Source organism: Amphiprion ocellaris, chromosome 21, assembly GCF_022539595.1.
Source record: "Amphiprion ocellaris isolate individual 3 ecotype Okinawa chromosome 21, ASM2253959v1, whole genome shotgun sequence".
Lineage (NCBI taxonomy): Eukaryota > Metazoa > Chordata > Actinopteri > Pomacentridae > Amphiprion > Amphiprion ocellaris.
The window spans coordinates 17,092,704-17,106,107 of record NC_072786.1 but is presented as its reverse complement, the minus strand read 5'-3'; the positions used below and the strand labels follow the sequence as shown (position 1 = coordinate 17,106,107).

At 41.4% G+C, this 13,404-nt stretch overlaps 1 protein-coding gene across 7 annotated transcripts in view; it reads right to left on the bottom strand.

The window, feature by feature from the left end:
- The window catches only part of wnt5b (wingless-type MMTV integration site family, member 5b), a 110,974-nt gene that overhangs the window by 24,117 nt on the left and 73,453 nt on the right, over positions 1-13,404 (bottom strand). For 2 of the 7 annotated variants that reach the window (XM_055006538.1, XM_055006536.1), the window contains one exon: positions 8,593-8,651. The exons of 4 other annotated variants lie outside the window; for them this stretch is intronic. In XM_055006538.1, coding sequence (XP_054862513.1) covers positions 8,593-8,613 — 21 coding nt within the window. In that variant the 5' untranslated portion in view covers positions 8,614-8,651. Of the gene's footprint in view, positions 1-8,320; positions 8,524-8,592; positions 8,652-13,404 lie in introns of those variants that run through there. One more of the 7 variants, XM_035951955.2, reaches the window with a different exon arrangement.

Sequence of the window (13,404 nt, the reverse complement as noted above, 5' to 3'; positions counted from 1 at the left end):
TGAACTCAAATATTGTTTCTTATATTTCAAAAATGTACATATATATCCATATTTAAACCCCCTGTTCAATGGTTTGAAGGCTAACAGCTACAATATGCAGTAAATTGAGAGGCTAGGACACAGCAAGGTCTCAGGATGACACACCAAACAGAGAACTGACGTTAAATAATCTGTAACTGACATGACAGCACCATCTACTGTAGCCCTGCTGCACAACCTCTGCTTTCGTTGCGCTCAGAAGGAGCTGCAGAAACTCTAATATTGACTGATTTTTATAATAGGGTCTTTTTTCATGTATGAGACCCTTAATCTTAGAAGTCAAATCAGAGAGAGGTTTTCATGCATTCTGAGTTATTTAGGGTCCTGATTTTCCAATTAAAACTGTATTTAGGTTGACATACATAAAAGCTACATTGGATTAAATAGGTGTCTCGTCTCCTGAGAATAAGTGTAATTAAAACAATGCAGCAAAATAGGACTCATTTTGGGACCACCAATTTTAGAAATACATGGCCCAAACAATGATGGGTGTTTGCTGTGAGGTTTGCCGTCGACATGTGATGTTCCCACTGAAACACAAGGAGGAGCAGTTCAGCCACAGTGGAGGAGAGGGGGTAAAACGCAGTAGGGTGGGGTGAGGGCACGGAGACAAAACTTGGACAAAGTGAGATGAAGAAAGAAAGTAGGAGGGAAAATAGAGCGAGTGAAAGGGAGAGGGAGTGTCCAAGTAATGGATACACAGAGAGAGAGAGAGAGAGAGAGAGAGAGAGAGAGAGAGAGAGAGAGAGAGAGAGAGAGAGAGAGAGAGAGAGAGAGAGAGGACTTGTCCCTGGAGGATATGAGCAATAGCCATGCAACAGGGAGCAATGCCTGAGAAAGTCGGCAGCTCCTCTCTGGATTAACAACAGCCTCACTTTTTATTGCCTACGGTGCCAGACTCCGGCAGCAGAAGCAGCCAGCTCCCTCCTGCAGGGACGCCAGCTGCGGCCGACTGATGAAGTCTGAGCTGATCCCCTGGAAGCTGCTCGTGCCAAAATGCTAAATATTAATTTTTAAAAATGACAGTCACTTGCAAATTGATTGCTCTCCAGTTAAAGGGGAGAGGACACACAGAACACACTGAACACCTGAAAGGAAATGCTAGCCTGTGTCTCGGCTCAAGGAAACAAAGGCAGCAGCAGCAGCATCTTAATCAGGACTTTCAACCCTATTGAAGGGACCTGATTAGGTTTTATAGGAAACATGTGACAGTGTGTTAGAGTCCTTTAAGCCTCCTAGACACGACACAGTGTGTCCTGACACGACTAGTGGTGCATTCAGGCTGTTCTTGGCAACTCTGGTGCAAACAAACTTCCCCAATCAGTTTCCTCCAAACAGCGAGGAAGCATTCAGATGTTTTACTGAAACAAATGTGGCAACACTGCATTATAAAATACTCCATTGTGAGTAAAATTAGCCAAAAAGACTTTGAAAATGTGACAAAATTGCTTAATTTTGCAGTAAATAACAAAGATTTTACTGTAGTTTCCTGTTTCTTAAATGGGCTTTTAAAATGTTTGTACAATTACAGACATTATTTCTAAATTAATAACCCAACAATTACTATAACTATTATGCCAATAATGCCAAATTGCATTTATTGTGAATTTTTTACAGAAAATTTACTGTTAGTTATACATTTTCCCACCTTCTGAAATTGTACAGAAATGTACAAAGAATTACAATAATTATTTGTAATTAAAGATTTCCTATGGTAAATCTTATTAGTTGTATATTTATGTGTACTTTTCCATTTAAACTTGGTAATTGTAGATGCAAATTAATTTTTCCCATTAGATTCCAGAACAAGACTGTTATTCAACCATCATGAGCATTAACACTTTATTGAAGGGATCCGATTGAAATAATTTAGCAAAAATCTGTAAAATATACGCTTCTCCATGAAATATATAATGAAAATGTCTGTAAATGTATTGTTTTTCTTAACCTTGAAATAGGATATTTAAATACAATTTAAATTTTTTATAGTATACTAAGAGATGACCCTATTCGAGTATTATTATATATTACTGATGCACTGATGTTTGCGAAGGATTTTGAAGGTATTTTTTTTACTGTAATTCATCAAGATGCAGTTAATATGAACTATTTTATATTTTTTTCATGTAAAACCTAGACCAGCAACATTATATCAACTATTAGATAAATGTTTTATGAAACAAAGTAAAGCACAAACTTCTCACATTAGATTTTAACAGTGCTGAAGAAATGCACATATATTCCCCTATCTGCTGTACCTCTGAGTTGTAAATATGGATTTATTTCTCCACACAGGATGAGTACAAACATGTTTTTTGCATTCAACACAAAAACAAGTTTCTTTCCTTCTTCTGCTGCCTCCATCAGGAGGTCAAAGGCCAGGCACCGCTGCAGAACACTGACCCTGAGGAGGCATTTAGGGATTCAAGGTTTTGCTCAACGCCGCTTTCGCAATGCAAATGTTTGTACATGAAGGAGGCTCATGCGAGGTACTGAGGCGTAGTCTTTGTCTTTTCCAAGCAAAATACTCCAAAAACATTCAACTTGATGAGGAATTTGAAGTCGATTTTATGTGTAACACTGCTGTGTTTTCTTTCTGTGCAGCATTTCCATACTGAGCCTCTCTTATCTGGCAGAAAACGTCGAGCTCCTGCTGTTTTTCCTGTGAAAACTCGGAGAAAAACAAATCGGAGCTGACACATAATGTATGGCAGTTTTGTGCACACATATGGACACACTTGTAAAGAGCTCAAAAAGTGAAATTCAACCACAAACCCATTAAATCATGCCTGCACCTTACTATCAACGTACCCCGTCACTCTTTGTCCCTCTTTCTTCACGTCTCTTCCGTTTACAAAACACACACATGCATAATCGCACACGTGTGCAGCAACAAAGTGCCAAATGCAGCTGGCTGCGGGGAAATTTACTGCTCACATCGTCCTCCCTCGCTCTCACACAGCCCTGGGGGAAATGCAGTGGGACTTGAAAGCAGCTGAGATGGGCTTTGCAGAGGCCTTGGGCTTTATATCTGTCTCTTTGGTTTTTTTTTCTCCACCTCCTGTATACATGTGTGGTTGCATGTACGATGGCCTGTGGAAACTCACCCTCTTTTATTCTGTTTTTCACCCTCCATCACCCCTCTCCGCTGTCCCCCTCCGTCACGCTCCCCCTCTCCTCCATCTCCCTCTCCCTGACTCCGTCCATCTCCCCCCTCCTCGTCTCCATCCATCCTTCTGTCAGCTGGCAGAAGATGAGTCATGCCTCTAGCTGGGAGGCTAAAACTCTCTCCCTCTTTCTCTAAATATATCTTCTCTATATTTCTCCTCCCCACTCTTTCTATGTCTCCTTTTCCCTCGTTCTCACACCTCTCCCTGCTCTGTATCGCCATCTGTTTCTCTGCATCCCTCTGCTTTGTTCTGTCACTCCACCACTAAAGCTTGTTCCTCCTTCCTCTCATATTCTCACGTTTTTCTGTTTCACTATCAATCTGAAATTCTCAATTTCTCTTTTTATTTATCCCTCTTTCCCTGATCTCCTCCCTCCAACTGGGCATCCAGACACCCATAAAAAGTTGTTCTCATATTCCCTTTTCTCATAAATGTGATGATATGACCACACATGCTCTGCTTTTTATTCTCTCCCTTCATAACAGATGCAGTGATTTGTCCATACAGTGTGTCTTACTATGTCTGGTGTATTTTTACATAATGTAACTACAAGTGAAATTGTTTGAGGTGCACGACTTTATATTTATATCCAGACCATTGAAAAGTTTGCAGTCACCCACACAATTTCATGTTTTCCATGAAAATTCACACTTTTATTCATGTGCTAACATAATTGCTCAAGAGTTTCTAATCATCAATTAGCCTTTCAACACCATTAGCTAACACAATGTAGCATTAGAACACAGTGATGGTGAGTGATGGTTGCTGGAAATGTTCCTCTGTACCCCTATGGAGAAATTCCATTAAAATCATCCATTTCCAACTAGAATAGTCATTTACCACATTAACAATGTCTAGACTGTATTTCTAATTTAATGCAGTCTTCGTTGAAAAAAAAGTCTTTTCTTTCAAAAATAAGGACATTTCTAAGTGACCCCAAACTTTTGAACAGTAGTTTACATTAGGGGAATGCAAACATAAGACTACTATCATTGCTAATTGCATTATTCTATAAGCTTATTACTTCGTGAAGGAGGCGGAGCCTCGGCTGAGTTATAGGACGATCGGCGTTGTTTTGTCTGGCTGTTAGCAACATTACTCAAAAACGGACTGACGGATTTGGGTGAAATTTTCAGGGAAGGTCAGAAATAACACAATGCCCAAGTGATTCGATTTTATCAGTGATGTGGCTCATAGTCTAGGTCCACGGATTTGTCAAAGATTTCCGTATCATTGTGAGATAGCAGCACGGCGTCACTGTAACTATGACAAGTGAACACTATGTCAGCTGCCTGCTGACGATCACATGATTGTGATCCTACTACAAATCCACCGCTGCAGATTTATTAAGACTTATCCATCAGAAATGATACAAGGAACAACTGATTAAATTGCGGGGGTGTTTCCGAGTCTCATCAATTCCAGCCCCCCGCTACATATTTAGGTCACGCAATTCGGTATCTGTACATAACGTTCACATGCATAACACACGCCTGTGCTCAGTGCAAGGTCATTTTGTTTATGAGTACATCTATATATCTATAAAAGAATGGATTACTCTTTGTAAAGATACAGATTTTTTTGATAGTATTTACAGCTTTAACCTGTATTTTTTTGTTTGTTTGTCTTTATGTGGTTTACATGTAATTTTTACCCCAGTGATTTTACTACTAATTTAACAAAACTGAGAAAATCTGTACAGTAGCGGTAAATGACTTTTTAAAAATGACCATTCCAAAAATGCTTTCACATGGTAGTGACATGATTGCTTTTGGCTAATTGGCTTACACTAGAACTGATGTTCCATACAGTCATGCTGCACCATTGTTCAGGAAGTCAAACACTAATAAATCAATTGGTGTTTGGCTTCTCAGTGGAAATGGCACAACTGAGAGAGCACTCGCTGGCACTGGACTACTGAACTCTGGGAGAGGTTGAATCCCTGATCGGGAGGCCCAGGGAGGAGCCACCGAGGCTGGGTCAGATCCCCTGATTTCCCCCTGGTACCCTGGAGTTCCAAACTACACTGGTCTCCTGATCCCCTCCCTGGAGAAATTACCACACACACACACACACACACACACACACACACACACACACACACACACACACACACACACACACACACACATGGTCCGATATCGCAGATAAAAACGCAAAAAGAAACCTTCACATTTTGAGTAAGAGACACACACAGTCACACAGCTTTAGTTTGGATCACATGTTCATTTGGGGATGAAGCAGTGCAAGTCTCGGCTGGTCTGGCCTGATTTACTGCTTGTCTCTGAATTGATTCATCTGGCCTATAAATTGCTGGGAAGCCTTGTACTGTGTCAGGTCAGAAAACACACACACACGCAGAACATGCAGTCATGGTTCCATCACTTCAGAGGGCAAAACATTGACTTACATTCATTTCCTGGAGCTGGAGCCTAACCCACACGGTAATCGCTACTTGCCAAACAGTAACCTTTACCCTGACCTTGACCTGCACCTAAGTCTGAATCTGCACCCTAAGACTAAATGATTTACCTTATGAGGAATTGGTTTTTGTGTGCTTGTGTCAGCTTCACCAGTCTTCCAAAATCTCTCTTTATCATTCCTTCCTTTCTTCCTTTGACTCTCTGTATCATAATTTCCCTCTGAACCCAAAAACCTGCCCTCTGGCTTGAAATTATTATATCCTTTTTTTTAAAAATCACCAAAATTGCACGTCTCAGAGCCAGAAACTGTAAAAACAGAAAAAAATATCAGATATTCTGTGAACCAATGTTCTGTTTCATTGGAAAACTTAAACAAATCTAAGCTTGAGATCATGTTTCATAAAAATATCTTTATTCCACATGCCTCATTCAAAAATTTGTCAAAAACAAATGGTTTGCTGTAATAAAATTATGCAAAAAACAGAATATTCTTTTGCTTCTCTGTGCAACTATGAGGCCATTAATGACTCAGCTTGGACCCACTCTCTTGTGACAAAAATTCAGGGACTTTTCCTCATCTTCCATCCTTACATCTGCCCGTGACTTTTGCCATCCACTGAAATGACACATAAACACAAAATCTGGATGTTGAAAAGAAAATACTCAAGCTACCAGGCAATTCATATTTAATCAGAAAGAGCTATAAGATATTGTCACTGCACAGAAGCGAGAAAGAGTAAAACAAGAGAGTTTCTGTACTTCATAATGTATTTATATTTTGTCCGAGTTATGTTTCAGATTATTTACTATGCCCTGTTTTATGTGGAAAGAAATTTCTTTATATGACACTGAGTGGCAAAAACGAAGAGAATGTGAGATGAATAACATCACACTACATTAGGATTTAAATACTTTTAGATATTTCATTTTTCTTTGATGTGGAAGCGCAGCTGGTGAGTAAAAAATCTGTGTGGCAGCACATTCAGCCACTATCGGTGAGTCATCTGTGCGCTGAATGCTGATGTGTTTCATTCAGCGGTGTCAATAATTCGTTGGTTTGAAATCTCTCAGGCTAAAAGTTTAAAAGGTATTTTGGCATGGATTTGTCTTGATTTTACCAACTACGGTTTTAGGTCCAGATTGGCTTTTTTAGTCAAGCAATTGTGTGATTTTTGCTTAATAAAATAAAACATAAAAATAAAAATAACAAAACATTCATTTTCTTCCATTTTATCTGGGGTCAGGTTTCATGTATAAACAGGTTGAGATGGGGTTTTTTTTCAATTCTTCTTTGGGGATCTCAAGACGTTCACAGGCCAGATGAGATATACAATTCCTCCAGTAGTTTGTGGTTCTATACCGTTCTCTCTTGCTATGTGGGGATGCCTGGAAAACCTCCAAAGCAAGACATGTAAGAGGCATCCTAACCAGATGCATGAACCACGTCAGCTGGCTTCTTTAGACATGAAGGAGCAGCAACTCTACTCCGAGCTCCCTCCGGATGTCCGAGCTTCCCATCCTATTTCTAAGGCTGAGCCCAGCCACCCTATGGAGAAAACTCATTTTAGTCGCTTCTATCTGCCACCTCATTCTTCCGGTCATTACCCAGAGCTCATGACTGCGGTCTGGAACGTAGATCGACTGGTAAATCGAAAGCTTCAGCACACAAAACAGCCTGACCTAAAAGCATTCTGTGTCTCTGTCAAATTTCTGTTCTTTCTCCAGGCTAAATTCTGAGATCGAACCCAGGTGGGACTCAGATATTGAACAGATGCTGGTTAAATCCTTCGAATAGGTTTTGTCCTGAGAGACGACTCGGCTGTTGTCTTTTTCGAACCTGACTCCGCTCGGTGTCACGCTTTGCTCGTGAACTCGATTCGAGGGATTCTGCCTGCGTCTCTCTGCTACTGGCATGTGTATGTCTGCATCAAAAACCTGCCAAGTGTAATTTCTAAGATTGAAAATTAGCTGTTTTCCACCTTCATGGTTCCCTGCACAAACACAGACAAACAGAGAGATAGAGTAAATTCCAGCCAGAAAACGCACACACACAACACACACACACACACACACACACACACACACACACACACACACACACACACACACACACACACACACACACTAACATACACACACAACAATATGCAGCCTATTCATGCCAACAGATGACAGAGTGCATTGAGAAAATGCCAAAATGCTGACTACTGAGGGAGAGAGAGCACACGGCTGAAAAATCTCCTATGTCAGACTGCAGAGCTGGCAGAAAAGAAAAGCATTGTTGAGGACACACACACACACACCTAGGCAGCCTGTGTGGTGCAAAAAATTGGAGCAAGGCGGCAGTGCATAACACACACACACATATATATATATATGAACACACACATCCAGCCTTTGAGGCACTGTGGCGAGACGGGAGCACAGACGAGCTGTCAGAGAGAGGGAAGAGAAAGTGAACAAAAAGGAACAAAGAGAAAGAAACGGAGGTGGAGATAGATGGAGAGGGATAAAAGAGAGAGACGGATACACAGAGAAAAACAGGCTTCGCATCTCCTGGCAGTGACCTCCTGTTATCTCTCTCTGTATGCACCAGCCCCTTCCCGTTCTACTCCCACCATCTACATTTTTTACCCACTCAACTTCTTCTCCTGTCTCTCCCACCTTTTCGGGTGTTTTCAGTAATACCTCAATGTTCATTAGCCGGCATCATGGTATTATTCCGGCTTGTCACCCTCAACTCTGCCTGCTCCTCTTGCTCTGGATAGAGATCGAAAGAGACACAAGCCGCTGAAGAGTTTTTCTCTACAGAGTGGCTAGGTTTAGTTTCACTGACGAGGTGAGGAGCTCAGATGTCTGAGGAGAGTTTTGGGCCAGAGTTGCTGCTCCTTCCCGGGAGGCTGGAGGTTTTCTGGCCATGTCCCACTGGGAGGAGGCCCCAAGGTACACCCAGAACTCACTGGAGGTATTACGCATCTCATCTGGCCTGGGATCTCTCAGGAGGAACTGGAAAACGCTGCTGCAGAAACAGACATGAAATGCCCTGCTTAGGGGAAATCAGTGCTTTCAGCAGACAACAGTACACATGACGTAAATTTCATCATCCACCCAAATATGCGAGGATCTGCAGGGACTACAAGCGAACCGACTGTAGGTGTTGCAGGAAAGCAAACAGTGTTTAAACAAATGCTTGATATGAGGAGTTTAGACTTGACATGCTTTCCATTGACATAGCGCAAACAGAACAGAGGAGACAGAAGGAACCGGACGGCTGGGTGGCGGTGGCTGGTTCTGCAGGAAACCTTGAGTGCCGAGCTGAAAATTTGAGGAAACCACAGCGTGAGTTTACTAGGAGTCAACACCATCTGAAGAGCTAGAGGAGGTGAAGGGTAGAAAGATGTAGGAGGACAAGATGTCCTCACTGCTGTGGAGGCTGTGGAGAGGAGTCAGAGGTTTGATCCCTCTGGGAAGTTCTAAATTCTGTAGATATCCTGTGCTCTGTCCATCCACAGGCAGACCTCAAGAATGATCACATAAACACAGTCATAATGCTATCTGAAACCAGCTTCTATATCCAAGTGTGTGTTTCTAGGTTCAGTATGACAGCCGGAAGTGAAAAGCATGAATTAGTTTTTACGGGTGGGAATTAAACCAGGGACTCACTGCTCAGGGTATTTACGCCCATGTGGTGCACGCCCAAACACTCAGCTGTCGGATCCTTAATGGAAAAGATGATTTATATCTAAAGCAAATCCATTTAAAACCTTATTAAGAGTAACATTTTGGCATTTAGATGTTTTAAAATGACAAGACTGATGCTGTATAATGTGTTTGCCTGTGTACCTACATTATCTCAAAGACTTCCAAAAACATTCAAACACAGAGAAATATGCAATTTTATTCAATGTCAAACACCAGATGAAAAGTCAGAGGCCAAAAATTATTTTAATGGGGCACCGGTGCTACCTATTTCCTCAGATGGTTGCTTCTGTGGTCACTAGCACGAATGCAACCACATTAAATATTAACTTATATACTCTCAAAATAAAGGTTGCATTAGGAGCCATTTGGGTTGCAATCTGGTACCCTGGGAAGAAGAAGCGGAAGAATTAGGCAAACTAGCAAGCCGCTGGATTGCTTTTTATTCTATTGCTTGTATTGATCACTTGTGAGGGATCACAGTTGGTTCAATATATTTGTTTCGTTGACAGATGTCATTAGTTACAGTAGCGGTTTGGCTTGTCAGCGCATCTAAAAGATAATTTTGCAATTTGTTGCAGGTGTGATGCTGCAGGTATGTAATAAACTCAGAGGACAAACGCCTACAAACAGCTGGAAGCAACAAATTAAGCTGAAGGTCCTGTTAATGTTTTGAGGTCTGTTTATGCCTCCATCAACAAAAGACACAACCTTTGTCTTAGTTAACAATGCTAAAACTTTTATACATTAACTCTTCTGACTATTTTCTGTCTGAGTCATGTCCGACAATTGTGGGGAAAACTCCCATGATCCCATACTACTTCACAATGTCATAAAAACTACATCTTCTACTATTGCTTTGAGAGATTCTCGCAACAGGAATTGCCTGCTGTGCATTTAAATTATTTAATTCACACAGGAAATTTGGCTGTTTCTTTTTCTTTTCAGTATTTTCACCTTTATTGATTGAAACATAGGTTTAGAGAAAAAGAGAGAGATAGGGATGACATGAAACAAAGGTTCCCAGAAAGAATCGAACAGAAGACAGAGGAGGGAGCAAGAAGCAGCAACACAATGAGAAAGCTGGAAGGGAAAGAGGAGAGAGAGCAGAGAGGCTTTGAAGGAAGGAGTATAACACACACACACACACACACACACACACACACACACACACACACACACACATACATACATAGGGTATGTTTCAGCACTGTACTGTAGGTGAAGCCCTGGTGAAGCAAGGAAACACCTGAAGGAACATAAAAGATTCACTGCATACAGGCATGCACACACATGCACGCGCACACAGACAAACACACACAAAAAGATCTCAGGACACTCGGGGCATTGTTACTGTCCGCTTTCTCTTTCATATGCTGCTGTGTGCAGGCGCAGCCCACTTGATGTTGTGTGTGTGTGGATTAGAGAAAAGAAAGAATCTACAGAGTCATGGTAATATCCATTCAGGAAGGTGTCGGCCTTCAGGGGGACGTGTTGACACACGCCCACGTAACCTTGGCAACCGGCAATCGCTGCGGGTGCAGATGAGGCGAGCAATTATCCGGTTAGAGCCCTCCCCTGAATCATCAAATATGGTCACATAAAGTTGCACAAACACGCACAAAAAGACACACACATATTAGGTTGCATGACAAGCAGAAACTTAGGAAACGTTCTGTATTGGAGACACACAAACAGCTGGCATCACGCTCTCACCTCTGTTCCAGCATCACTCCTCCTTTTTTTTAACCCTCTTAGCGTAGTTTTCGACCCTCCATTTTAACATGCTGATTCGTTCTTATCTTCATCGCTTTTATTTTTCAACTTCCCCCTTTTCCTCTCCGTTCCCTCACCCATCCATAGCTCTCTTCCTTCCCCTCTTTCGCTCAGTGTGAGTGCTAGCTAGGACCCAGCGGGTTTTCTAAGAGGGGCATGACACACCACAGCAGCAGTGAGCATGCACGTGCACTCACGCACATGCACTCACGCACGCATGCACACACACACACACACACACACACACACACACACACACACACACACACACACACACACACAGCTGTGATATGAGGCAGACTGAGGGAGACATAAAACCAGAAAAAAATGCATGCTGCGCAAACACACACACACACACACCCACACACACACATAAACACACACACACACACACACACACACACACACACACACACACACACACACACACACACACACACACACACACACACACACACACACACACACACACAGGCAGGCAGGCAGGTCATGCAGAGAGTCTCAGCTACTGCTGCTGAGGAGAAAGCCTGTGGCATATAGACCTGCCTCTCTGTTTTTATGTCCTCCTTTCCACTGTATTTATTTCCGTCTCTTTTCCTTCATCATTCTTTCTTTTACCTTCCTCGTCTGTGATCATCCTGCTACACGGATACAAAACACCAAATGCTGAATCCCACTAACAATGAGTGACACGCTAAAGACACTTCTGCTATTAAAAAGTTTGCTAATAACTTGCTACAAAACACAATCTGGCTGGCAGTTTTAGGGCCACATTGGCTGGGTTTTAATTTCTGTTTTGAACCTGACAAATGTAAATTTCTGAAGGCAGCTGCTTACAGGGAGAACATTCATGTACAATTTGGTTTAACAGAGCATTTGTGTAAGGCAAAACACATTATGGTTTACGATCAAATTAGTTTTTGCCTGCATCCCCCATGTTAAATCCCAGGAGGTATGTCCAGCAGAGGCCTGGCCATAAATTAGCCACATTTAGCTGGGAGCTGGTGTTAATCTCCCACCCTGTTTATAACTCAAGGTGTTTGCACTATCATTATAAGGCTTGGTATTCATGTCAGGATCGCTATTTTGAAAATGCATGACACATTCTGCGCCCGAATACCAAGGACGTAGGTGTTGGCAGCCACAGGGGACATTGCAGTTAACTGCTTTGTCTTTGTCCTTGATGAAGTTACAGAATATAACTTAAAAGCACAGAGGGACACTTTAGATGTTTTGCATTAATGAACACAGCTTCTGTGTATCCAATGATAAGTTTTAAACTATTCAAATCAATGTTTACATCAAATATTACTGGATTGTGTATACTGGATTTAGCTATTTGTCAAGGATGATATGCTAATATTGTACTGTTCACAAATAGCTTTGCCTAATGTGACCCAGGAGTCTATAAATAGGCCTGATATGTTCAGATTAAATTAAAAATAGCTTAAATTGATTAAAAGGCTGCATGAGCTTTGTAGGCAAATACAATGTGAGCTCTCCACTTAAATGTCTTCAGTGTCATGTAAAGAAATGCAAAATTAAAGCTTAATTAGACAATACACATGCTGATTAGTTTCATCATGATATATTGACAATTTAAAAACACTAAATAAATTCTGCTTGCAGGTACTGATAAAAGCAAAACAGACAAATAAAGACCTAAACAGTGACACTGGGACTGACCACACTTGCATCTAAGCTTCATCAAGTCAGTCCCTGTATAATTTCTGTGATTGTGTAAAGGTTTAGAAAGTTGTGATCATGACTATCACTATGTCCCATATGCAGCAACCAAGAGCAAAATTTTGGGGACAAGATGGGATTGTGACAAAGTACCTCTTCAAGTTTACTGTGAGTCTGGAGCTTTTGTTTTCTTCTCATTATTATCATTATTGCATAGTGATCTTGTACAAATGTGAAAAATACATGCTTCTTTCAGCGCAGTGGCATTAGATATTGATTACTTCATGCAGGGCATGAGAAATTATTGAAGGTCCCACATTGTACCCCTTTTCAGCTAATTAATGAAAGTTTCACATTTTACCAGAATGTGTCTTTTAATTTTTTAGCTCGGCAAAAATGGCTCATTTCACATTTTAGCCCTGTTCTAAATTAGCTGATAGCTTTAACTGAGCAACTGCTGTCCATGGACCCTTCAGGAAGAAGACTCTCTCTGCATCTGTGATTTACCGTGTGGAGCAAAACAGTTGACTACACGACAGACACCACAAACGCGAATGAAACCAGCTTTCTCTCGGAGCAAACATTTTACATGGACATATACCCAAATTCAT